This window comes from Nerophis ophidion, linkage group LG06, assembly GCF_033978795.1.
Source record: "Nerophis ophidion isolate RoL-2023_Sa linkage group LG06, RoL_Noph_v1.0, whole genome shotgun sequence".
Classification (NCBI taxonomy): domain Eukaryota; kingdom Metazoa; phylum Chordata; class Actinopteri; order Syngnathiformes; family Syngnathidae; genus Nerophis; species Nerophis ophidion.
This window is the reverse complement of record NC_084616.1, coordinates 10,568,670-10,596,503: the sequence shown is the minus strand read 5'-3', so window position 1 is coordinate 10,596,503 and position 27,834 is coordinate 10,568,670. Positions and strand designations below refer to the sequence as shown.

At 42.2% G+C, this 27,834-nt stretch overlaps 1 protein-coding gene across 3 annotated transcripts in view; it reads right to left on the bottom strand.

The window, feature by feature from the left end:
• The window catches only part of LOC133554181 (inactive dipeptidyl peptidase 10), a 95,590-nt gene that overhangs the window by 16,939 nt on the left and 50,817 nt on the right, over window positions 1-27,834 (bottom strand). The window contains exons 6-17 of one of the 3 annotated variants that reach the window (XM_061902624.1): window positions 21,142-21,194; window positions 20,797-20,878; window positions 18,773-18,899; window positions 18,552-18,706; window positions 13,436-13,533; window positions 11,941-12,067; window positions 10,558-10,599; window positions 10,384-10,488; window positions 6,946-7,037; window positions 2,857-2,904; window positions 2,414-2,532; window positions 2,274-2,321 (exon numbers count right to left, since the gene is read on the bottom strand). In XM_061902624.1, the coding sequence (XP_061758608.1) occupies window positions 2,274-2,321; window positions 2,414-2,532; window positions 2,857-2,904; window positions 6,946-7,037; window positions 10,384-10,488; window positions 10,558-10,599; window positions 11,941-12,067; window positions 13,436-13,533; window positions 18,552-18,706; window positions 18,773-18,899; window positions 20,797-20,878; window positions 21,142-21,194 (1,096 nt within the window). Of the gene's footprint in view, window positions 1-2,273; window positions 2,322-2,413; window positions 2,533-2,856; window positions 2,905-6,945; window positions 7,038-10,383; window positions 10,489-10,557; window positions 10,600-11,940; window positions 12,068-13,435; window positions 13,534-18,551; window positions 18,707-18,772; window positions 19,554-20,796; window positions 20,879-21,141; window positions 21,195-27,834 lie in introns of those variants that run through there. The other 2 variants (XM_061902626.1, XM_061902627.1) reach the window with 2 other exon arrangements.

Below are 27,834 nucleotides of genomic sequence, written 5' to 3'. Positions count from 1 at the left end.
ATCGACTAGATACGCTCCTGTACTTGGTATCGTTACAGTGGATGTCAGGTGTGGATCCACCCATGTCATTTGTTTACATTTTGACGCCGGTGAGCTATTGTATCCTCCTACGGTGTGTACTGAAGAATATTTAGCTACTCCTCCTCCTCCAGTGATAATGTTACTTGTAAGAAACATACTTTATTTGTCTTGTACGTGGTATCATTACAGTGGATGTCAGGTGTAGGTCCACCTATGACGTTTGTTTAATGAGCTGTTGTATCCTCCCACGGTGTGTACTGACGAATATTTAGCTACTCCTTGTCCTCCAGTGATAATGCTACTTGTAAGAAACTTACTTTATCAGTCTTGTACTTGGTATCATTACAGTGGATGTCAGGTGTAGGTCCACCTATGACGTTTGTTTAATGAGCTATTGTATCCTCCCACGGTGTGTACTGAAGAATATTTAGCTACTCCTTGTCCTCCAGTGATAATGTTACTTGTAAGAAACATACTTTATTTGTCTTGTACTTGGTATCATTACAGTGGATGTCAGGTGTAGATCCACCCATGGCGTTTGTTTGCATTGTGGCGCCGGTGAACTGTATCCCCCTACGGTGTGTAGTGAAGCATGTATAATTCCTTGTCATCCAGTGATAATGCTACTTGCTAGAAACTTACTTTATCTGTCCTGTACTTGGTATCATTACAGTGGATGTCAGGTGTAGATCTACCCATGGCGTTTGTTTAAATTGTGACGCCGGTGAGCTATTATATCCTCCTACATTGTGTAGTGAAGCATGTTTAGCTATTCCTCGTCATCCAGTGATAATGCTACCTGTAAGAAACTTACTTTATTTGTCTTGTACGTGGTATCATTACAGTGGATGTCAGGTGTAGATCCACCTATGACATTTGTTTAATGAGCTATTGTATCCTCCTACGGTGTGTAGTGAAGCATGTATAGTTCCTCGTCATCCAGTGATAATGCTACTTGTAAGAAACTTACTTTATTTGTCTTGTACTTGGTATCATTACAGTGGATGTCAGGTGTAGATCCACCGATGGCGTTTGTTTAATGAGTTATTGTATTTTCCTACAGTGTGTAGTGAAGCATGTTTAGCTATTCCTTGTCCTCCGGTGATAATGGTACTTGTAAGAAACTTACTTTATTTGTCTTGTACTTGGTATCATTACAGTGGATGTCAAGTGTAGGTCCACCCATGGCATTTGTTTACATTGTGACGCCGGTGAGCTATTGTATCCTCCTACGGTGTGTAGTGAAGCATGTTTAGCTATTCCTTGTCCTCCGGTGATAATGCAACTTGTAAGAAACTTACTTTATTTGTGTTGTGCTTGGTATCATTACAGTGGATTTCAGGTGTAGATCCACCAATGGCATTTTTTTAATGAGCTATTGTATCCTCCTCCGGTGTGTAGTGAAGCATGTTTAGCTATTCCCCGTCCTCCAGTGATAATACTACTTGTAAGAAACTTACTTTATCAGACTTGTACTTGGTATCATTACAGTGGATGTCAGGTGTAAATCCACCTATGACGTTTGTTTAATGAGCTATTGAATCCTCCCACGGTGTGTAGTGAATAATATTTAGCTACTCCTCCTCCTCCAGTGATATTGTTACTTGTAAGAAACTCACTTTATTTGTCTTGTACTTGGTATCATTACAGTGGATTTCAAGTGTAGGTCCACCCATGGCATTTGTTTACATAGTGACGCCGGTGAGCTATTGTATCCTCCTACGGTGTGTAGTGAAGCCTGTTTAGCTACTCCTCGTCATCCAGTGATAATAATACTTGTAAGCACAGCTAAAACACTGTAGATGCTGCTAGCCACGTCTTAAAGCACCTCTTCCTGAGGGGCATTTCAGTTTTAGAACTTCATCTATATTGTTTTTTTTTACACCAAAATGCGTCCATTCTCCATTTTCTGTCTACTGTGTCCGCTTGTAAGTACTCTGTGTGTGCGCGCTGCCGAACATGCTCCTCTGCTCGCAAAAGCAGCAATGACATGATGTGATGACGCGCTGTCATGCTTGTTTGGAAAAAAAAGCGTGGGCAGGGACTGGTACTTTTTAGAGGGGGTATAGTACCGAATATGATTAATTAGTGTACTGGTACTATACTAGTACCGATATACAAAGTATGGTAATACAACTTTAGATCCATGTATATATATCTATGGAGATATATACATCAAAAAAACTACAACTGCAGGCCGCAAATGCCAGAAAAAGGTTTGTGATGTTTGCAAATAAAACTGTGGAACTCACGGTAGGGGTCCTGGATGCTGTGGACCGTCACTTTGGGAATCCCCGGGCCTGCAGAAATATTACAAACGAGACATTGAAAGACATTTTTTTATTTTTTTACACGATGGTAACACCGTAGCACGTGTGGCCTTTTTTTTTACCCAGGCATCGGAGGGCGACGTGGGTGCGGTTGGGGCTGAAAAGGGCGTCAAAGAAGTGGCACCCGTCCAGGAGGTGACAAGTGATGCACTGGCGCTCGAACGCACCATCCACGTCCACGCTTGTGGAAGGACAGGAGAGGCGTTCAGGGACATACAGTAAAGCATCATTCCAAAAAGATTGAGATTTCCTCGCTCTTCAGTTAAAGTACCAATGATTGTCACACACACACTAGGTGTGGCGAAATTATTCTCTGCATTGGACCCATCACCCTTGATCACCCCCTGGGAGGTGAGGGGAGCAGTGAGCAGCAGCTGTGGCCGCGCCCGGGAATCATTTTTGGGTGATTTAACCCCCATTTCCAACCCTTGATGACGAATTAACCCGATTGGATGCTTGCTAAGTACATGAAGAGGCCATGCCATGACGTTATTGTTTCTGTTACCTGTAAAGGTGCCGTCTTTGTTTGGATTCCTCCGTACTCAAGAAATAGCTGATGGGTAGAAAAAGAACAATAATTATAATAATAACTGAAAAATTGTTGCCTTTTAAAAGCTAAAGTCCAAACGATAGTCACACACACGCTAGATGTGGTGAAATTTGTCCTCTGCATTCAACCCATGCCCATGTTCACCCCCCTGGGAGGTGAGGGGAGCAGTGAGCAGCAGCGGTGGCCACGCCCGGGAATCATTATTGGTGATTCAACCCCCCAATTCCAACCCTCAATGCTGAGTTTAGTTTAGTTTTTTTAAGGATCCCCATTGTTTTCATAACATGGTCACTACTGCCTACTTTGTCTTGTTATATTCTTATTTTACTGTTATATTGTTATTCCCATTGTTTTTATTCTTTTTGTAATATTTCTCTATTTTGTTTCCTTTTAAACCCCCATTATTTACTTTTTACTTTTTTTCTTTAAATTGATCTCAACTCTGTACACTGCTGCTGGAATTTTAATTTTCCTGAAGGAATCAATAAAGTACAATCTATCTATCTATCTAGTCTACACCTATAAAAACATCACACAATCACAAAACAAAAGATTACGATGCAAATGTTGTAATGCAAAAATAGCAACAACAAAGAACCAAAAAAAAAAAAAACCCCCAAAAAACCTAACTTCGAGTTTGCATAATAATGTTTATACCGGAGATAAAAAAGTGTCAGACTAATTGTATCTGAGTTATCACAAAACTTTGCGTTTCAATGAGTTCCCGGCGAGCAGACAAAAGCTGTCTTTGATCCTACCAAGAAAAAGTAAAGAAAAAAGTGGAAAAATAAGCACAAAAAAAAATTAGCATGCTGATATTAGCTTGCTAACGTTTGAATGCTAACTAAAATTAGACGACTCTGGAGTAAACGGTTGCAAATTTAGCTCAAAGTTTCCATGTTAATGTTACAATGCTAGCAAGCTAATGTTAGCATGCAATCAGTTAGCATGTGTCACACAATGTTTTATGACTGTAAGGTGCATGGCTGTGTAATTAGAGAGAAAAAACGTGAAGTTAGCTAAAAATTTAGCATGTTATTGTTAGCATGCTAGCATTGCTAAATCACCATTGTACCAATGATTGTCACACACACACTAAGGGTGGTGAAATTTATCCTCTGCATTTGACCCATCCCCCTTGATCACCCCCTGGTGGTTGAGGGGAGTAGTGGGCAGCACTCCACTGTGTAGGATGGGAAGCGACATGATAGTGTTCCGTTTCTTTCTTCTGTTGTAATCCACAGAAAGAATTTGTCTTGACCCAAGAACGACAAAGCGGAGAGGAAGCAGGGCCTGACTCCCCTCAAGGCAACCTTTTCTTTAAGCTGTTGTAATCAAAGGCCATGGCTGTTGACGACCCCCGACCCTTAGAAACAGCTGTTGCCATGTCATCAGGGAAAGTCCAAATAAAAGAGGAAGCGTACAATCTTTCGCCAGAGCGTGGTGAGACTGTACAAGGAGTACAGTCCAGACGTCTCTCCTCAATTGAGCCAAATTTAATTCTGTCTCTGTTTTAATTCCTTGCTTTCTGTCTTATTTAATAGATGTGTTTGAATCTGACAAAAAGGAGCAATATAAAAATATATAGTCATATATTTTCGCAAAAATAAAACAAAGGAACCAATGGCCTAAACTATGTCCAGGATGAGTGGAATGTGTTGAAGGTGGAATGGTTTGAACCGGTTGAAAAATGTTAAAATGGTGGAAGCTCGAAAAATGGCCAATTCATTTTGAATGGGAAAAATGACCCAGAAAACTTGGAATTCTGGGAATTTTTAATTATTTTTTTTAAAATGGAAAAATAATAGTTTGAATGTCCAGAATGAGTGGAATGTGTTGAAGATGGAATGGTTTGAATGGGTTGAAAAATATGAAAATGGTGAAAGCTTGAAAAATGGCCAATTCATTTTGAATGGGAAAAATGTCCTGGATAACCTGGAATTCTGGGGGGAAAAAATTTAACTTGGAAAAAAAATAGTTTGAATGTCCAGAATGAGTGGAATGTGTTGAAGATGGAATGGTTTTAATGGGTTGAAAAATATGAAAATGGTGGAAGCTTGAAAAATGGCCAATTCATTTTGAATGGGAAAAATGTCCCAGAAAACTTGGAATTCTGGGAATTTTTTTTTTTACTTGGAAAAATAATAGTTTGAATTTCCAGGACGAGTAGAACATCTTGAAGGTGGAATGGTTTGAACCGGTTGAAGAATGTGAAAATTGTGGAACTTTGAAAATGGGCTAATTCATTTTGAATGAGAAAAATGTCCCGGATAACCTGGGATTTTAGGAAATCTGGGAGAAAAATATTTAACTTGGAAAAATAATAGTTTGAATGTCCAGGATGAGTGGAACGTGTTGAAGGTGGAATGGTTTGAACCGGTTGAAAAATGTGAAAATGGTGGAAGCTTGAAAAATGGCCGATTTATTTTGAATGGGAAAAATGTCCCGGATAACCTGGAATTCTGGGGAAAAAAAATTTTACTTGGAAAAATAATAGTTTGAATGTCCAGAATGAGTTGAATGTGTTGAAGATGGAATGGTTTTAATGGGTTGAAAAATATGAAAATGGTGGAAACTTGAAAAATGGCCAAATCATTTTGAATGGGAAAAATGTCCCGGATAACCTGGAATTCTGGGGAAAGAAAAATTAGCTTGGAAAAAATAATAGTTTGAATGTTCAGGATGAGTGGAATGTGTTGAAGGTGTAATAGTTTGAACCGGTTGAAAAATGTGAAAACGGTGGAAGCTTGAAAAATGGCCGATTCATTTTGAATGGGAAAAATGTCCCGGAAAACCTGGAATTCTGGGATATCTGGGAATTTTTTTTTTTTTAATGGAAAAATAATAGTTTGAATGTCCAGAATGAGTGGAATGTGTTGAAGACGGAATGTTTTGAATGGGTTGAAAAATGTGAAAATAGTGGAAGCTTGAAAAACGGCCAATTAATTTTGAATGGGGAAAAATGTCCCGGAAAACCTGGAATTCTGGGAAATCAGGGATTTTTTTTTTTGTATGGAAAAATAATAGTTTGAATGTCCAGAATGAGTGAAATGTGTTGAAGACGGAATGTTTTGAATGAGTTGAAAAATGTGAAAATAGTGGAAACTTGAAAAACGGCCAATTCATTTTGAATGGGAAAAATGTCCCAGAAAACCTGGAATTGTGGGAATTTTTTTTAACTAGGAAAAATAATAGATTGAATGTCCAGGATGAGTGGAATGTGTTGAAGGTGGAATGGTTTGAACCGGTTGAAAAATGTGAAAACGGTGGAAGCTTAAAAAATGGCCAATTCATTTTGAATGGGAAAAATGACCCAGAAAACCTGGAATTCCAGGAATTGAAAAAAAAATTTTTTTAAATGGAAAAATAATAGCTTTAATGTCCAGAATGAGTGGAATGTGTTGAAGATGGAATGTTTTGAATGGGTTGAAAAATGTGAAAACTGTGAAAGCCCGAAAAATGGCCAATTCATTTTGAATGGGAAAAATGTCCCGGATAACCTGGAATTCTGGGGAAAACAAATTTAACTTGTAAAATTAATAGTTTGAATGTCCACAATGAGTGGAATGTGTTGAAGATGGAATGGTTTGAAGGGGGTAAAAAATGTGAAAATGGTGGAAGCTTGAAGAACGGCGAATTTATTTTGAATGGGAAAAATGTCCCAGAAAACCTGGAATTCTGGGAATTTTTTTTTAACTTGGAAAAATAATAGTTTGAATGTCCAGAATGAGTGGAAAGTGTTGAAGGTGGAATGGTTTGAACCGGTTGAAAAATGTGAAAATTGTGGAAGCTCGAAAAACGGCCAATTCATTTTGAATGGGAAAAATGTCCCAGAAAACCTGGAATTCTGGGAATTTTTTTTAACTTGGAAAAATAAGAGAGGAGAGACTGACATCATCTATTATTCTTTCCTTGATCCTCACTCTGGTAATCTTCACTCAAGCATGAATAAAGTAATCACATGCCGGCTTTTACACTTCGAATGCTTGAAGGTGAAGTGAAATCCTCCCTTCAATAAATCTTAAAAAATAAAAAACATCATACATTTTTCCGGCTTTGTCGTCCAGGGCGCAGAGCGAGGTGACGTCCCAACTCCCCGATGTCAAGAAGCGAGCAGGGATGGAAGGGTTGCTGGGCTGCCGGGTCAAGACAAGACACCACAGAATCAGGAAAAAAAGGTGCAGCAAACCAAAACCCGACACCAATAGGAAAAGTTCATCTTTAAAACTGCTGTATCTTTACGTAAAAGCAACATGACCTTATTTTTACGACTATAAGGCGCACTTAAAACTCTTTTCATTTTCTCAAAACTCAACAGTGCACCTTATAACCCGGTGCGCCTAATGTACGGAATAATTTTGGTTGTGCTTACCGACCTCGAAGCTATTTTATTTGGTATGCGGTGTAATGATAAGTGTGACCAGTAGATGGCAGTCACACATAAGAGATATGTGGAGACTGCAATATGATGGCAGTCACACATAGAGATACACGCAGACTGAAATATGATGGTAGTCACACATAAGAGATACGTGCAGACTGCAATATGATGGCAGTCACACATAAGAGATACATGTGGACTGAAATATGATGGCAGTCGCACACAAGAGATACGTGTAGACTGCAATATGATGGCGGTCACACATAAGAGATACGTGTAGATTGAAATATGATGGCAGTCACATATAAGAGATACGTGTAGACTGCAATATGATGGCAGTCACACATAAGAGATACGTGTAGACTGCAATATGATGGCAGTCACACATAAGAGATACGTGTAGACTGCAATATGCTGGCAGTCACACAAGAGATACGTGTAGACCGCAATATGATGGCAGTCACACATAAGAAATGCGTGCAGACTGCAATATGGCGCAGTCACACATAAGAGATACGTGCGGACTGCAATATGATGGCAGTCACACATAAGAGATACGTGCGGACTGCAATATGATAGCGGTCACACATAAGAGATACGTGCGGACTGCAATATGATAGCGGTCACACATAAGAGATATGTGCAGACTGCAATATGATGGCAGTCACACATAAGAGATACGTGCGGACTGCAATATGATAGCGGTCACACATAAGAGATATGTGCGGACTGCAATATGATAGCGGTCACACATAAGAGATATGTGCAGACTGCAATATGATGGCAGTCACACATAAGAGATACATGCAGACTGCAATATGATGGCAGTCACACATAAGAGATACATGCAGACTGCAATATGATGGCAGTCACACGTAAGAGATAAATATAGGCTGCAATATGATGGCAGTCACACATAAGAGATACGTGCAGACTGCAATATGATGGCAGTCACACATAAGAGAGATGTGCAGACTGCAATATGATAGCAGTCACACATAAGAGATAAGTGCAGACTGCAATATGATGGCAGTCACACATAAAAGATAAACATAGACTGCAATATGATGGCAATCACACATAAGAGATACATGCAGACTGCAATATGATAGCAGTCACATATAAGAGATACGTGCAGACTGCAATATGATGGCAGTCACACATAAGAGATACGTGTAGACTGCAATATGATAGCAGTCACATATAAGAGATACGTGCAGATTGCAATATGATGGCAGTCACACATAAGAGATACGTGTAGACTGCAATATGATAGCAGTCACATATAAGAGATACGTGTAGACTGCAATATGATGGCAGTCACACATAAGAGATACGTGCAGACTGCAATATGGCGCAGTCACACATAAGAGATACGTGCAGACTGCAATATGATGGCAGTCACACATAAGAGATACATGTAGACTGCAATATGATGGCAGTCACACATAAGAGATACGTGTAGACTGCAATATGATGGCAGTCACACATAAGAGATACATGCAGACTGCAATATGATAGCAGTCACATATAAGAGATACGTGTAGACTGCAATATGATGGCAGTCACACATAAGAGATACGTGCAGACTGCAATATGGCGCAGTCACACATAAGAGATACGTGCAGACTGCAATATGATGGCAGTCACACATAAGAGATACATGTAGACTGCAATATGATGGCAGTCACACATAAGAGATACGTGTAGACTGCAATATGATGGCAGTCACACATAAGAGATACATGCAGACTGCAATATGATAGCAGTCACATATAAGAGATACGTGCAGACTGCAATATGATGGCAGTCACACATAAGAGATACGTGCAGACTGCAATATGGCGCAGTCACACATAAGAGATACGTGCAGACTGCAATATGATGGCAGTCACACATAAGAGATACATGTAGACTGCAATATGATGGCAGTCACACATAAGAGATACGTGTAGACTGCAATATGATGGCAGTCACACATAAGAGATACATGCAGACTGCAATATGATAGCAGTCACATATAAGAGATACGTGCAGACTGCAATATGATGGCAGTCACACATAAGAGATACATGCAGACTGCAATATGATAGCAGTCACATATAAGAGATACGTGTAGACTGCAATATGATGGCAGTCACACATAAGAGATACGTGCAGACTGCAATATGATGGCGGTCACACATAAGAGATACGTGCAGACTGCAATATGATAGCGGTCACACATAAGAGATACGTGTGGACTGAAATATAATGGCAGTCACACATAAGAGATACGTGTAGACTGCAATATGATGGCGGTCACACATAAGAGATACGTGCAGACTGCAATATGATAGCGGTCACACATAAGAGTTCCGCGTGGACTGCAATATGATGGCAGTCACACATAAGAGATACGTAATACAGCGCCCGAATTACTGAAGACGCCGCACCGATCTCACGATCCACTCTTCCCTCACTCGTGAGCAAGACTCCCAGGTACTTGAACTCCTCCACTTGGGTCAGGGTCTCCTCCCCAACCGGGAGATGGTGTCACGGCTCAGGCTCGAACCCGCTTCTCCCCCGGCAGCTGGGTCTGCCAGCACCTCTGCTGACAGACCCACCCGGCGACAAGGCTGCAGACAATAGCGGATCAACGCACCTGGGCCTGATGAGAGGGGAATGACATAAAGACCAGCGGACCCGAGGAACCTTTGCCAGAACGTCGCTCATCTTCCCAGTAAACATCACGTCTTGGGCTTTTCTCGCCTTCTCTCTGCCCTTTCCGTGTCCCCCCTGTCATCCGTGATCGGGTTTCGCTTCTCGACATCCACCCGGATCTCCGACCGCCTTCCTTGATCCTCGACCCCTGCTCGGACACGGACTACACCCATTCATCTAGAGTAGCATACACATGCCACATACTCATCAGAGGTTTCAATAAACCTTGTAAGCCGCAGTTCTGCCTTGGTTGTCGCCTCCCTCCCTGCTCAGTACACAACGCTCTTGTGTAGATTTGGTCGTGCTGGAGTGCAAACTAAATGAGGGCCTTAAAGAAGCATCACATGCCGACTGCCTCCCATTATTCAGCAGTGCAAAGAAGGCGAGCGGGTCCTTACCCGGGCTGGGAGAGCGGCGACGTGGCTGAACTCTCCTCGGGCGCCCTGCTTGGCGGGCAAGACGGCGTAGAACATGGCGCCGTCTTCTGAGAACAGAGGGACGTCCTGACGGGAAGAGAGCGAAGTCAGGAGAAAAGGCAAGCCGTGACGCTCGTTGCCGGCCAGGGTGCATACCTGCCACGGTCTGGGCATTCCATCCACGGACACTTTGTGCTTCTACCCAGAAAAAGAGAGCAGAAAAGATACGTCGGATACTTACACCGTGGAGGAAGAGGAGAAAAAAAAATCTCTGCCTACGCCTAGTCGAGAAAAGTGGCTTCCCTCTGAGACACTGGCGGTCACCACATCCGTGGCCACACCCCTCCGACTTTCAGGTACGACTATATAATCTCACTAAAACACTAGCAACACAATAAGCAGATAAGGGATTTTCCAGAGGGCTTCACGGTGGAAGAGGGGTTAGTGCGTCTGCCTCACAATACGAAGGTCCTGCAGTCCTGGGTTCAAATCCAGGCTCGGGATCTTTCTGTGTGGAGTTTGCATGTTCTCCCCGTGAATGCGTGGGTTCCCTCCGGGTACTCCGGCTTCCTCCCACGTCCAAAGACATGCACCTGGGGATAAGTTGATTGGCAACACTAAAATTGGCCCTAGTGTGTGAATGTGAGTGTGAATGTTGTCTGTCTATCTGTGTTGGCCCTGCGATGAGGTGGCGACTTGTCCAGGGTGTACCCCGCCTTCCGCCCGATTGTAGCTGAGATAGGCGCCAGCGCCCCTCGCGACCCCAAAAGGGAATAAGCGGTAGGAAATGGATGGATGAATGGATTTTCCAGAATCATCCTCGTAAATGTGTCTCATAACATCTGAATCACTCTGCTGTTTAGTTTTTTTTGTGTTTTTTCCCCTAGTCCTTCACTCTCACTTTCCTCATCCACGAATCTTTCATCCTCGCTCAAATTAATGGGGAAATCGTCGCTTTCTCAGTCCGAATCGCTCTCGCTGCTGGTGGCCATGATTGTAAACAATGTTCAGATGTGAGGAGCTCCACAACCCGTGACGTCACGCGCACAACGTCTGCTACTTCCGGTACAGGCAAGGCTTTTTTATTAGCGAGCAAAAGTTGCAAACTTTATCGTGGATGTTCTCTACTAAATCCTTTCAGCAAAAATATGGCAATATCGCGAAATGATCACATATGACACATTCCCGTTTGAATAAGAAAATCTCATTTCAGTAGGCTTTTAAAGCAAAGTCAAATCCCTTCCTGCTAATTGGACTCCATCCAACATTTAAATAGGAAAGTGAAAATAAACATGTTTGCCTGTTTGAGTATAAAACGTATGTTAATGACGCCGTACATCATCGTTTATCTTGTAAACATGTTTAACGCCGCCACAAACTTGCCTCTTAATTGAGGATTTATGTAAACGTTGCTTTGCTGTGCAGTAAACCTCCATCTTGCCGCACACGCTCATGAATATTAATGAGGCAGTGGTGGAAGAACGCCATCAAAAGAACCCCTTTTTATTGCTCCGGGTGATTAAAAAGTGTCGAGCCTACCTCTGAGCACGCCCCCGTGGTGGCCTCGCACACGCACAGCACCGACTGGTTCTGGGCCCGGTTGAGCCAGCGGACCGCCAGGCGGGTGCTGCTGGTCCACGTCACCATGGAGATGTAGCCTTCTCTGCTGGGAAACCGGGGAAAACTCATTAAATAAACACTAAACATTTTATTTGTTTAACTAATATGGTGATTATTGTTATTGTACAACACAGCAGCAACGCAACCAATGTTGTTATAGCGCTGCGGAGAAAACTGCTCGGTCAACCTCAGGACACGCCCACATTCGCGCACATCCACCAGCTGTAATCATTCACCGGCAATCAGCACACCTGCAGGTAATGATTTAGCTGCCTTCTTAAGCCTGGACAACCTGCCATCGCTCGCCGGACTATAGTCTTCTGTCATGTACAACCTCCGTTCCCGTATTTGACGTTGCTGTGTGTCGTCGTTCCCCTGCTTCTCCGATTGCCCCTTGGATCTCAACCTCCCGCTTGGACACGTTCTTCTCGACGCCTCTCACTCACCCCGGATCATCTGCCTGCCCCCACGGACTTCCGTGTTCTTTCGCTCTCACCAACATTTACGGTAAAACCCTCCAGTTAAATACTACACATAGTCTTACACCATACACACTCTTGGATTTAGTTCACACTCAATTTCCTTAGTTTGTATTCATATTGTTGGATTATTATATACATGGTTAATATACTGTATATAAAAAATCTATAGAGCTACATTGCCCTCTAGTGTCTGTTGCCGTCACCTTCCTCAGTTAACCATAACAGATAGTTAACAACAGTACAACAAACATGACTTCCACACTAACAGCTGCCTAACAACATTTTAAAGTGCATGCAGAGATAAATAAATCTGTGGATTCTGACCAGTCGTCATATTTGAAATGTAGCTACTGCCATCTTGTGCAGTTGGTAAAAAAACTACATCAGCATGTTGTCTATTTGAGCATTTTATCAAAAAGTATGTTGTACAACACAGCAGCAACACAACCAATGTTGTAATAGCACTGAGCAGAAAACTGCTCAGTCAGCATTAATAGTACTGATGGGTTGATAGTTTACAGTACGACAAGTGCAACACACATGACTTCCACACCAACAGCTGCCTAACATTTTAAAGCGCATGCAGAGATAAATAAATCTGTGGATTCTGACCACTCATCATATTGCAAATGTAGCTACTGCCAGCTTGTGGCGTTCATAAAAACTACATCAGCATGTTTGACCACATGGTAATTTATGAACAAGTATATTGTACAACACAACCAATGTTGTAATTGCGCTGAGGAAAAAACTGCTAATTTTTAGCTCTAATTAGTAGATTGAAACCCGCATGACTTTCACAGTTGCAACATTTCAAAGCGCATGCAGAGCTAGATCCATATTTCCACCTTGAATGCAGCTTCTGGAGTTTAAAAAAAAAGATTGATTTTCATCGTGAAAAATGTCACGAATAAGGATGTTGGCTGGCCTACCTGGTCCTGACAGAGTCTGGGGGTGTCATCTCCACCGTGTGGGCGGGGCCGTACAGGTTTACCACCAGCAGGCTGACAGACGGGATGTTGGAGCCAGCCTGTCGGACAAATATTAATTTTTCATGGCGTGGCCATACAGAATATTTATCTCAAATGTCCCAGGCTTAGAAGGTGAATAGATATGGGAATTAGCTCTGGATGAGGAGGGGAAGAGGAGGAGGAAGGTGGCGAGTGGGGTAGTGAAAAATACAGCGCTTCCGTAATGTGGTCAGATCAACCAGGGCGATGCGATTTGAAAGTGTATGTGCATAGATGGTCTCCCAAAGCTTTGGATTAAAACATATCAAAATGAGCCACTCTGTCTGGGATTCATTTAAAACCAGTTTATGTGTCATATAACGAACCTGGGGGGTGACTGGCAGAAGATCTGGTCAGAACACAACAGTAGTTTGACAGTTTGCATACAGTTAGCGTCATTTGCTCTAAGTCCGCCTCCCAAAAATACCAATTTGTTTATTTTTCTTGGCACCTAAGATAAGAAAATAAAACTTTTGAATGAATAATATATTTCGAATATTAGGGTTGTCCTGATACTAAAATGTATTTGATACTTTGATACTTTTCTAAATAAAGGGGACCACAAAAAATGTCATTATTATCTTTTTTTTTTAACAAAAAATGTTAGTGTGCATGAAATATATGTTTATTATTGTAATTTTGTCCTCAAATAAAATAGTGAACATACGAGACAACTTGTCTTTTAGTGGTAAGTAAACAAACAAAGGCTCCTAATTAGTCTGCTGACGTATGCAGTAACATATTGTGTCATTTATACACCTATTATTTTGTCAACATTATAAAGGACAAGCTGTAAAAATGGATTATTAATCTACTCGTTCATTTACTGTTAACATCTGCTTATTGTCTGTTTTAACATGTTCTATCTACACTTCTTTTAAAATGTAATAATCACTTATTCTTCTCTTCTTTGATACTTGACATTAGTTTTGGATGATACCACACATTTAGGTATCGATCCGATACCAAGTAGTTACAGGATCATAGATTGGTCCTAATTAAAGTCCTCATGTGTCCAGGGACATGTTTATTGAGTTTATAAACTTAATATGAATTGAAAAAAAAATTAAAAAAGATTTTTTGATGCAAAAAAATATAGATGTATAATGTCTGCTTGTAAGTACTCTGTGTGTGCGCGCTGCCAAACATGCTCCCCCTGCTCCTAAAACCAGCAATGTCACGAGGTCACGATAAGGCGCCGTCATGCCTGTTTTAAAAAAATGGGGTTCCGGGGAGAACTGGTACTTTTTAGAGGCGGTATAGTACCGAATACAATTCATTAGTATTCCGGTACTATACTAGTACCGGTATACCGTACAACCCTAGCAATTATGCAAAGAATTAAGTTTTCAAGGGTTTAAGTGTCCTGATCCGATGTTGATATCAATTCAATATTAGCAAAAAAAAAACATGTATTAGATTGTAAAACATCCGTTACCAGAACTCCGATACATGCTAGCTTAGAATTCAATATAACAAGTTGTCTCCATTGTCATGACTTGGACTATGGGATATTTTGTTTTTCCAACGCAAAGGATGATTGGCACGAGCCAGGTGTGAATCAAGGTACATTTTTATTTAATCTCTAACAAAACTACAAGAAGGCAAACAAATGGCGCGCACAATGGCAGAGAACAAACTTGACTACTCAAAACAAAAACAGCACAATGGCATGACTATATACAAAAACCAAACTAAACAACTGAGACATAACAAAACCAAAAACTTACTTGACAAGAGCATGAGGAAAATAGCATGGCATGAAGGTGTTGAGGAATACGGAGGTATGTTAAGTTGCCAGGCCGGAGAACAGAAACAGAATGGCTTAAATAAAGGCTATGGTGTGAGAACTGAGGACCGGGGCGTGACTTGGAGACAAGGTGGAAACTAATGAGTTACTATGGAAACAAAGAAAACAAGGAAGTGTCTAAGCCGGAACAAGTGTCCAAAAAAAAAACAAAAAACGAACATGACAAAAACAAAACATGATCCATAGGCGTGACATCCATTTGAGAGCCGTTTAAGTGTTTACTTAAAAGCACTGTAAAACTGAACATAGGGAACACAAATAACATAAATCCATCCATCCATTTCTACCGCTTGTCCCTTATATTAGATACAAAATAAATCATCTATGATATTGTAACATAAAAAAATGTGATAGCTCGATGCTAATTTACAGTGGATATGATACCAAATAGAATTAAAGCTGCAAGCAGCGTTGGTCGGGTCCGCCTTTGGCTGCTGCCACCGCTACTCAAGCCCTGATCTAAGTCAGACCAACATAGAGGTTTTTATTTCATGTCTCTACGACATTTCTAACAGAAGTTACATGCAGTCTTGTCTGGGTTTTTTCCTAGGGGGCGCTAGAGCGCAATTGAAATTTTTAGGGTTTGGTTTTTTATTACATGGCAATTTTCGCCAGTCCTGATGTGTGTGTAAAATTTGGTGAGTTTTGAAGCATGTTAAGGGGGTGAAATTACAGATCGGCGATTCTGGATGTTGTTGATAAATGGCTTTTGCTTTGCATAGTAGAGCTTTACCTTGCACTTTTACCAAATAGAATTAGACATGCTATTTTACCTAGCTATTCCAGCGCCTCCAAATTTGGTAATCAACACTACAAATAAGATGCACGTCACAATCCAACAGCTGATGTGTAAAAAGTACACAACTTATACAGTATACACACTTTGTAGGACTCAACCAAATACATGACCGGTACAGTAATAGACTACTTCCTGACTACGGCGACAGTATCGGATTGTAAAACGTCCATTTTTGTGCTTGCTCGTATTTTAGAGACTGGGGAAGCCGTGGCCTCCTCAGTGTTTATACAGTATAAACACTTTGTAGGACTCAACCAAATACATGACTGGTACAGTAATAGACTACTTCCTGACTACGGCGACAGTATCGGATTGTAAAACGTCCATTTTTGTGCTTGCTCGTATTTTAGAGACTGGGGAAGCCGTGGCCTCCTCAGTGTTTATACAGTATAAACACTTTGTAGGACTCAACCAAATACATGACTGGTACAGTAATAGACTACTTCCTGACTACGGCGACAGTATCGGATTGTAAAACGTCCATTTTGTGCTTGCTCGTATTTTAGAGACTGAGGAAGCCATGGCCTCCTCAGTGTTTATACAGTATAAACACTTTGTAGGACTCAACCAAATACAGGACTGGTACAGTAATAGACTACTTCCTGACTACGGCGACAGTATCGGATTGTAAAACGTCCATTTTTGTGCTTGCTCGTATTTTAGAGACTGGGGAAGCCGTGGCCTCCTCAGTGTTTATACAGTACAAACACTTTGTAGGACTCAACCAAATACATGACTGGTACAGTAATAGACTACTTCCTGACTACGGCGACAGTATCGGATTGTAAAACGTCCATTTTTGTGCTTGCTCGTATTTTAGAGACTGGGGAAGCCGTGGCCTCCTCAGTGTTTATACAGTTTAAACACTTTGTAGGACTCAACCAAATACATGACTGGTACAGTAATAGACTACTTCCTGACTACGGCGACAGTATCGGATTGTAAAACGTCCATTTTTGTGCTTGCTCGTATTTTAGAGACTGAGCAAGCCGTGGCCTCCTCAGTGTTTATACAGTATAAACACTTTGTAGGACTCAACCAAATACATGACTGGTACAGTAATAGACTACTTCCTGACTACGGCGACAGTATCGGATTGTAAAACGTCCATTTTTGTGCTTGCTCGTATTTTAGAGACTGAGGAAGCCATGGCCTCCTCAGTGTTTATACAGTATAAACACTTTGTAGGACTCAACCAAATACATGACTGGTACAGTAATAGACTACTTCCTGACTACAGCAACAGTATCGGATTGTAAAACGTCCATTTTTGTGCTTGCTCGTATTTTAGAGACTGGGGAAGCCGTGGCCTCCTCAGTGTTTATACAGTATAAACACTTTGTAGGACTCAACCAAATACATGACTGGTACAGTAATAGACTACTTCCTGACTACGGCGACAGTATCGGATTGTAAAACGTCCATTTTTGTGCTTGCTCGTATTTTAGAGACTGAGCAAGCCATGGCCTCCTCAGTGTTTATACAGTATAAACACTTTGTAGGACTCAACCAAATACATGACTGGTACACTAATAGACTACTTCCTGACTACGGCGACAGTATCGGATTGTAAAACGTCCATTTTTGTGCTTGCTCGTATTTTAGAGACTGAGGAAGCCATGGCCTCCTCAGTGTTTATACAGTATAAACACTTTGTAGGACTCAACCAAATACATGACTGGTACAGTAATAGACTACTTCCTGACTACGGCGACAGTATCGGATTGTAAAACGTCCATTTTTGTGCTTGCTCGTATTTTAGAGTCTGGGGAAGCCGTGGCCTCCTCAGTGTTTATACAGTATAAACACTTTGTAGGACTCAACCAAATACATGACCGGTACAGTAATAGACTACTTCCTGACTACGGCGACAGTATCGGATTGTAAAACGTCCATTTTTGTGCTTGCTCGTATTTTAGAGACTGAGGAAGCCATGGCCTCCTCCCTGGAATGGTTTGAATCGGCTGAAAAATGTGGAAATTTTAAATATTTATTATTCATTTTCAATGCTGAAAATGTCCCTAAAAACTGGGAATTGTAGGAAATCCGGGAATTTTTTTTAAATATTTACTGAAGGAGACCACACGATTCCTGAACAGGCTGAATATTTTGAAGTTGGAACGGTTTGAATCGGATAAAACATGTTGGAATTGTGGAGGTTTGAAAAATGTCAAATAATTTTAAATGGGAACTTCATGGAAATTTGGGATTTCCTGGAAAAGAGGGAATTTTTTGGGGAAAATGGTAAAAAAAAATTTTTGGAATGGATCCGAATAAGCTGATTGGTGTTGGAATTTTTTTCAAAGTCGAAGTAGTAACATTTTTGATTGAGAAATAGTATTACGCAATTCCTCTAATTTCGGGAAAAGTGGCGAATGAATGTGTGAATGTTGTGATGCATTCACTCAGTGAGAGCACATGCAACCCACCTTGGGGTAGGGGAAGATGGCGTTGGAGGGGTACAGTCCACCCAGAAACTTGGGTATTTCCACAAGAGGCGTGGCTGAGTTGTTGATGCTGAGGTACGCCAGCCGGGCGCCGTCCGCCGACCACCAGTGGGCGACGTAGGAGAGCAGCACTTCCTCTACACACACACACACACGTCATTTCAAAATAAAAGCTTTTTTTGGCCTTGAACGTCAAATCCCACCTTCGTAAGTCCAGTCCGAGAGCCCGTTGACCACACGGTGACGGTGAGGGTCCCCGCTGGACGTGAGACGCAGAGCTTGGCTGCTCACGCCGGGCTGGTAGAAGATGTCCCCCTCGGAGAAGAACACCTGGAGGACACACACATCATATAGAGGATCTTTGGTAGCGCTTGTGCAACACATGACCAAAAACAGCAGAGCACTCTTGTCACATAGAGGATCTTTGGTAGCACTTGTGCAACAGATAACCAAAAATAGCAGAGCATTTTTGTTGTATAGAGGATCTTTGGTAGTGTTGGTGCAACAGATGACCAAAAACAGCAGAGCATTATTGTTGTATAGAGGATCTTTGGTAGCGCTTGTGCAACATATGACCAAAAACAGCAGAGCACTCTTGTCATATAGAGGATCTTTGGTAGCACTTATGCAACAGATAACCAAAAATAGCAGAGCATTTTTGTTATATAGAGGATCTTTGGTAGTGTTGGTGCAACAGATGACCAAAAACAGCAGAGCAATCATGTTCTATAGAGGATCTTTGGTAGCGCTTGTGCAACAGATAACCAAAAATAGCAGACCATTTTTGTTATATAGAGGATCTTTGGTAGCGTTGCTGAAACAGATGACCAAAAACAGCAGAGCATTTTTGTTGTATAGAGCAGTGGTCCCCAACCACCGGGCCGTGACCCGATTGGTACCGGGCCGCAGAAGAATTTTTTTATTTTTTTTATTTTTTATTAAATCAACATCAAAAACACAATATACACTTACAATTAGTGCATCAACCACAAAAACCTCCCTTTTTCATGACAAAAACCTCCCTTTTTCATGACAAAGAAAAAAGAAAAGAAAAAAAGGATAGAGGATCTTTGATAGCGCTTGTGCAACACTTGAACAAAAACAGCAGAGCACTTTTGTCATATAGAGGATCTTTGGTTGCACTTGTGCAACAGATGACCAAAAACAGCAGAGCATTTTTGTCATATAGAGGATCTTTGGTAGTGTTGCTAAAACAGATGACCAAAAATAGCAGAGCATTTTTGTTATATAGAGGATCTCTTGGTAGTGTTGCTGCAACAGATGACCAAAAATGGCAGCACATTATTGTTGTATAGAGGATCTTTGATAGCGCTTGTGCAACATATGACAAAAAACTGCAGAGCAATCATGTTCTATAGAGGATATTTGGTAGCGCTTGTGCAACAGCTGTCCAAAAACAGCAGAGCACTCATGTTATATAAAGGTCGGATCTTATCTTATCCATTATATAGAAGATCTTCTCCACCAAATGTCACACTCGGCAGTCCGAAATGTAGCGTTGTCCTGGCAACCTCCCAGCCCAGACTGGTCCATCAGATTGCCCGACTGAAAAGCGTGATTTATCAGTCCAGAGAACAGGTCTCCACTACTCTAGAGTCCAGTGGTGACGTGTTGTTACCCAGACTTTGCATTGGACTTGGTGATGCATGGCTTAGACTCAGCGGCCCGGCCATGGAAAACCACAATCCATGAAGCTCCCTGCGTACTGCACGTGGGCTAATTGAAGTTTGGAGCGCTTTAGCAACTGACTGTGCAGAAAGTCTTTACACTGTGCGCCTCAGCATCCGCCGACCCCCTCTCCGTCGGCTTACCGCTCGGCGGCTGAGTTGCTGTTGTTCCCCAAACTCTTCACTTTTCTTATAATAAAGCTGACTTTGGAATATTTCACCACTGGATTTGTCGCACAGGGCGGCAGCCTATGACGGTTCCACGCTGGAAATCACTGAGAGCGGCCCGTTCGTTCACAAGTGCCTGATTTGATACACCGGGCCAAGCGATTAGGACAGTATTTTGAATGTGTATTTTACTTCTGTTTTAAATGTTATATTTTAGTCTGTCCTTTGCCTCTATTTATTTGTGGTTTTACAGCCCTTTGTTCACAACTGTGGTTATTTTTAAAGGGCTTTATAAATAAAGATGGTACGGTATGGTGAGGTGTGCCACTTGGGACAAGGAAAAACACACGCATCAATGATACACGCCTCACCAGCTGGCTCCCCTGGGGCCCCCAGGCGGCGTACTGCAACCCCGCCTCCTCCTTCTCAGGCGGCCTCAGCTCCAGCAGGTCCCTGGAACACACAAACGACTTCAATCCTCCTTCCGAAGACCTCCTTGGTCCTCCTGCGGGAGGAGGACGCCGTCACAAGATGCCGGGAGGATGAAGGTCATGCAGGGGTGCAAGGTCTCGCCGCTCCTCCCCGCCTTCTTGGAGATGCTGGAAGGGAAGAAGACGAACACATGGAGGCAAGCACCAGGCTCTGATGGGGAGGAGGGTCCGCACGTCTCCCGGCATGCAGCCCATGCAGGAGAATTCGGGTGTTGTTGCACCTACCCGGTGGCCACACTGTAGGTAGCATAGGACGCTGTGAAGGACTGAGAGAACACCTGCAACAGGTACACAGCGTAAACACACTGGACTGCAGGAAATAGACACACACACAAAAAAAAATCCCACCAAAATAACTGTCAGAAAAATTGTGTGTAAATGATCAAATAAAACTTTGTATTACATTGTGTCCCGGATGAGAAGACAAAAGGCCGGAACCTTCCAAGAAGAATGCTCGTAAAACCTCACTTGGACTTCCAGGCGGACAGATGGCAGAATCTGCCCAACTTCCACAGGAACTCTTTTTGAAGTATTTTCTTTGATCTATTTTATGGGACCCTCTTTGATCTATTTTATGGAACTTTCTTTGAACTGATCGGGAACCGAAGGCAACGCTGGTCACGACCCACTTCCCTGAGGAAGCGGGTGAAAATCAAATAAAGAAGGATGCTGATCCGCTTGAGATGGTTTCCTGTGGACGGGACTCTCGCTGCTGTCTTGGATCCGCTTTGAACTGAACTCTCGCGGCTGTGTTGGAGCCACTATGGATTGAACTTTCACAGTATCATGTTAGACCCGCTCGACATCCATTGCTTTCGGTCCCCTAAAGGGGGGGGGTTGCCCACATCTGAGGTCCTCTCCAAGGTTTCTCATAGTCAGCATTGTCACTGGCGTCCCACTGGATGTGAATTCTCCCTGTCCACTGGGTGTGAATTTTCCTTGCCCTTTTGTGGGTTCTTCCGAGGATGTTGTAGTCGTAATGATTTGTGCAGTCCTTTGAGACATTTGTGATTTGGGGCTATATAAATTAACATTGATTGATTGATTGATTGATGAGAACGGTCTTGGGGCAGAGCTTGGTGCAGACTGTGTAAAGAGTGTACAGTGGCCATGTCTCTCCTCGGATCCGAGTCCAAATTTAATTCTGTCTCTTGTTTGATTCTTTGCCTTTTTGTCTTGTTTAATAGATGTCATCAGTGTTTGAACCTGACAATATCCGTTCAAAGATTAAATCAACTATTTGAATTTAAGTTTTTTAACAAACTAAAAACATTTTTTTCAACTATTAAAAAAACAAGACATGGAATGGAATTGTGTGCAGTTATTTACACTTAAACAAAACATTTATTTTTTTACAATAAAAAAAATATCAATATACAATACAGTCTGGACCTGTCATTCAATGCATTTTCCTTATTTTCATGACTATTTACATTGTAGATTGTCCCATCACTCACTCAATCAATCAAAGTTGACTTTTATAGCCCCCTTGGAGGAGGGCGTGGCCTGCGGGCCTGCCGCGGAACGGGGTGTGCAAGGACCGGCCTCGAAGACAGCTACAGGATGACTGGATGGCCCAGGTGGGCCCTGTTATCTAATCACCTGTCACCTTTATTAGCAGCAGCCGGAGCGAGACTTGGAGTTGTAGTGGGAGCCAGAGATAGAGAGACGGACTCAGAAAAATAAATGTTTCTGGAAAGCAAAAGCCTCGCAGGATTTATGAAAATAAAACCGTGTTGTACCCTGAAATCCGGACTCTCGTGGCAGTGTGGTGGTCCAACGAAACCACTAGAGGGCAACCTCTACAGGCCCAAAATCAGGGGTATCTCAAAGGGCTGCACAAGCCACAAAGACATCTTTGGCTCAGGTCAAAACTGTGAATGAACACATGTGGAGTTATGTACTTAACAAAAAAAAAAAGGTGAAATAATAATGTTTTGGATTCTAGTTTCTTCAAAATAGCCACCCTTGGCGCTGACTACTGCTTCGCACACTCTTGGCATTGACTACCACTTGAAGCTCATCCAGAGAATGCTAAGAGTGTGCAAAGCAATAATCAGAGGAAAGGGTGGCTATTTTTAGAATATAAAATATCCATCCTTCCATTTTCTACTGCTCATTGCCTTTGGGGTTGCGGGGGGCGCTGGTGCCTATCTCAGCTACAATTGGGCGGAAGGCGGGGTACACCCTGGACAAGTCGCCAACTCATTGCAGGGCCAACACAGATAGACAGACAACATTCACACTCACATTCACACACTAGGGCCAATTTTAGTGTTGCCAATTCCTGTTGATTTTTGCCGAAGGATGTAAATGAATGAAATGTAGGTCTAAGTGAGACCTACATAGAGGTTTTTGTTTCATGTCTCTACGACATTCCTACCAGGTAGTTTTGTCTGTGTTTTCGTCCTAGGAGCAGTTTTGTCTGGGCCTGTATTGTATATATATATATATATATATATATATATATATATATATATATATATATATATATATATATATACTTGTATTGTAAATTATTATTATTTTATGTTTTCATTATTTGTAAAAAAAAAATCAATAAAATGAAATAAAATAAAATATGTTAAGGTCCGTGTTCATTCCTCTTCCAATTCTCAAATGAAAATCCAAAAAATAATTTTGGGCCATTTTTTCTACTTTTATTTCTGAACTATTTTCAAAGACATGTTTTTAAAACAACAACTGCTGAAAAAAGGTGTTAGCATTATGCTAAAACCTTTGTTCAGCAGTTGTCCTTTTGAAAAAAGTGTCATTAAATAGTTTTCAAACCGAGTATAGCACAGGCCTGGGGAATTAATTTGACTCGGGGGCCACATTTAGAGAAAAAAATGGGTCTATTTTTAGGAACACTAATACAACACTTCACAATAATGTCTGATTGAATGCTGAAATCGTTATGACAGACCGCCTTAAAAAAACATAATGGAATTTTACATTTTTTTATAAAGAAGAATAAAACACTGAATATTGACAAAATATGAACATCACACCCCCTTTCGATCAATATATTTTACAATCAAGTGAAACACAACAAAAATGCAACAAACAGTGAAATATGAACACGATGGGTACAAAATAAACCCACCTACTATCTCAATCAATCAATCAATGTTTACTTATATAGCCCTAAATCACTAGTGTCTCAAAGGGCTGCACAAACCACCACGACATCCTCGGTAGGCCCACATAAGGGCAAGGAAAACTCACACCCAGTGGGACATCGGTGACAATAATGACCCAGTGGGACATCGGTGACAATAATGACTATGAGAACCTTGGAGAGGAGGAAAGCAATGGATGTCGAGCGGGTCTAACATGATACTGTGAAAGTTCAATCCATAATGGATCCAACACAATCGCGAGAGTCCAGTCCAAAGCGGATCCAACACAGCAGCGAGAGTCCCGTTTACAGCGGAGCCAGCAGGAAACCATCCCAAGCGGAGGCGGATCAGCAGCGCAAAGATGTCCCCAGCCGATACACAGGCGAGCAGTACATGGCCACCGGATCGGACCGGACCCCCTCCACAAGGGAGAGTGATATATCTGATAAATCACTAAACTTTGTTGTAAAAAGTCTCCTTCTGTGTCTGTGGAAACGCTCCCCACCCACACTGCTTGGTGCCTCGTCTGAGCTGCTGTGACTAAATGACCATAGTAACTAATTAGATGACCATAGTAACTGGTATATCATCCATTAGCGCAGATTCCAACCATTGAAATACTTTGTATAGTTCAAGACTTACAATCGTTAGAAAAACATCATAATGGCAGCTACACTTTCCATCTTAAAGATCGAAAATATTATTTGGGCCGGATTGAAAAGCTCATGTGGCCCCCCGGGCCTTACTTTACCCAGGTCTGGTATAGTACCGTTTTTGATTCATTAGTTCCGCCATACTATACTAGTACCGGTATACCGTACAACCCTAGTACAGAGTTACCAAAGACAAAAAGATGTGACAGGAATGGGTAAAAAATCAATCAATCAATCAATCAATCAATGTTTACTTATATAGCTCTAAATCACTAGTGTCTCAAAGGGCTGCACAAACCACCACGACATCCTCGGTAGGCCCACATAAGGGCAAGGAAAACTCACACCCAGTGGGACGTCGGTGACAATGATGACTATGAGAACCTTGGAGAGGAGGAAAGCAATGGATGTCGAGCGGGTCTAACATGATACTGTGAAAGTTCAATCCACAATGGATCCAACACAGTCGCGAGAGTCCAGTCCAAAGCGGATCCAACACAGCAGCGAGAGTCCCGTTCACAGCGGAGCCAGCAGGAAACCATCCCAAGCGGAGGCGGATCAGCAGCGCAGAGATGTCCCCAGCCGACACACAGGCGAGCAGTACATGGCCACCGAATCGGACCGGACCCCCTCCACAAGGGAGAGTGGGACATAGAAGAAAAAGAAAAGAAACGGCAGATCAACTGGTCTAAAAAGGGAGTCTATTTAAAGGCTGGAGTATACAAATGAGTTTTAAGGTGAGACTTAAATGCTTCTACTGAGGTGGCATCTCGAACTGTTACCGGGAGGGCATTCCAGAGTACTGGAGCCCGAACGGAAAACGCTCTATAGCCCGCAGACTTTTTTTGGGCTTTGGGAATCACTAACAAGCCGGAGTCCTTTGAACGCAGATTTCTTGCCGGGACATATGGTACAATTCAATCGGCAAGATAGGATGGAGCTAGACCGTGTAGTATTTTATACGTAAGTAGTAAAACCTTAAAGTCACATCTTAAGTGCACAGGAAGCCAGTGCAGGTGAGCCAGTGCAGGTATATATGTATGTATATATGTATATAAAGGTATATACAGTACAGGCGTAATGTGATCAAACTTTCTTGTTCTTGTCAAAAGTCTAGCAGCCGCATTTTGTACCAACTGTAATCTTTTAATGCTAGACATGGGGAGACCCGAAAATAATACGTTACAGTAGTCGAGGCGAGACGTAACAAACGCATGGATAATGATCTCAGCGTCTTTAGTGGACAGAATGGAGCGAATTTTAGCGATGTTACGGAGATGAAAGAAGGCCGTTTTAGTAACGCTTTTAATGTGTGCCTCAAAGGAGAGAGTTGGGTCGAAGATAATACCCAGATTCTTTACCGTGTCGCCTTGTTTAATTGTTTGGTTGTCAAATGTTAGAGTTGTATTATTAAATAGAGTTTGGTGTCTAGCAGGACCGATAATCAGCATTTCCGTTTTTTTGGCGTTGAGTTGCAAAAAGTTAGCGGACATCCATTGTTTAATTTCATTAAGACACGCCTCCAGCTGACTACAATCCGGCGTGTTGGTCAGCTTTAGGGGCATGTAGAGTGAATGAATGGATAAAGAATGTAACTCACACAGTGATCTATACTTTAATAAATATAATGAAGTTCTCAACAGCAATTGACTTCGGAGGGGGGGCCTGAAAAACATTAGCATCCACCATGACTGAAAACAATTGTGAAGCACAGATTTAGCGTGTGAGCAGCAGAGGGAATAATGAAATAACACCCAGGCTAATGAATATGCTAACTACCTTCCTTCACACCTGATAAAATCAAGGTAAGACATTGATTTCCAACATTCCTTCCCTTTTCGTTTTTTTGTCCTTCCTTCACAAGAAAAGCTTGAAAAGGAAACAAATTTGCCCGCCGGGCCTCCAAAGTCCTTGATGGGAAACACGTCCCTGAAGAAATGAAATGTCACACGCTGGCACGCTGGAAAAAAAGGATATTGGATTTCTCCCTTTTTGTTGCGAGGCCGCAGGAAGAAAGGAGCTAAGTAAATTCCAAGGGTAAAAAAAAAAAAAAAAAGGGGTGAAATAACTGAAGCCATGTTTCCATATAGCGGTACAGCTCGGTTGGTAGAGTGGCCGTGCCAGCAACTTGAGGGTTGCAGGTTCGATTCCCGCTTCCGCCATCCTAGTCTCTGCCGTTGTGTCTTTGGGCAAGACACTTTACCCACCTGCTCCCAGTGCCACCCACACTGCTTTAAATGTAACTTAGATATTGGGTTTCACTATGTAAAGCGCTTTGAGTCCCTAGAGAAAAGCGCTATATAAATATAATTCACTAAACACGAGCGCGACACAACACCATCATTGTGTGGGTTTGAACTTTGGTTCTAGAACTATTCCAGAATGCATTTGTTTGCAATTGTTGGATACGAATTTAAAGCATAACCCAGCATGCATCAGTATAGCTCTTGTCTCAAAGTAGGTGTACTGTCACCACCTGTCACATCACACCCTGACTTATTATCATTTTTTGCTGTTTTCCTGTGTGTAGTCTTTTACTTTGGTATTTCAGTTTCATGTCTTCCTTTGAGTGATATTTCCCGCATCTACTTTGTCTTAGCGATCAAGAATATTTCACTTGTTTTCGTCCTCCTTCGTGGCGACATCGTTGATCGTCATGTCAGTCCGACAGAGAGGCAGGGCACGCCAGAGCCCGGCCCAAGATGGCGGGGAGGAGGCGGCGATGGCGACGCCACAATCGAGATCAGGTGCGTGGATCGCGCACCTGTATGGGCTTGATGAATCCTCTCGCACTGTTTAAAAGGGGCGGCAGCCGTGGACGTCGGGGAGAGAAGTGGAGAAACAACGACGGAGCGAGACGGGGCGCGTGCGACCCGGAAGAAAGCGAGAGGCAGACGACGTGGGCGACTGAAAAACCCCCGAAAAAAAAAGTAAAATAAAAAAATTCAACACTGCTCAAAGTCATGTCCTTCCTTGGCGGTCCTTGGAACTCGCACGACGGTGAGAGTCGTTCACAGTTATATCGGGATGTACAATGCGGACGCCGTCTTTGCTCCAAAGTAAGTCTTTGCTGTCGTCCAGCATTCTGTTTTTGTTTACTTTGCAGCCGGTTCAGTTTTAGTCTCATTCCGCATTGCTTTCCC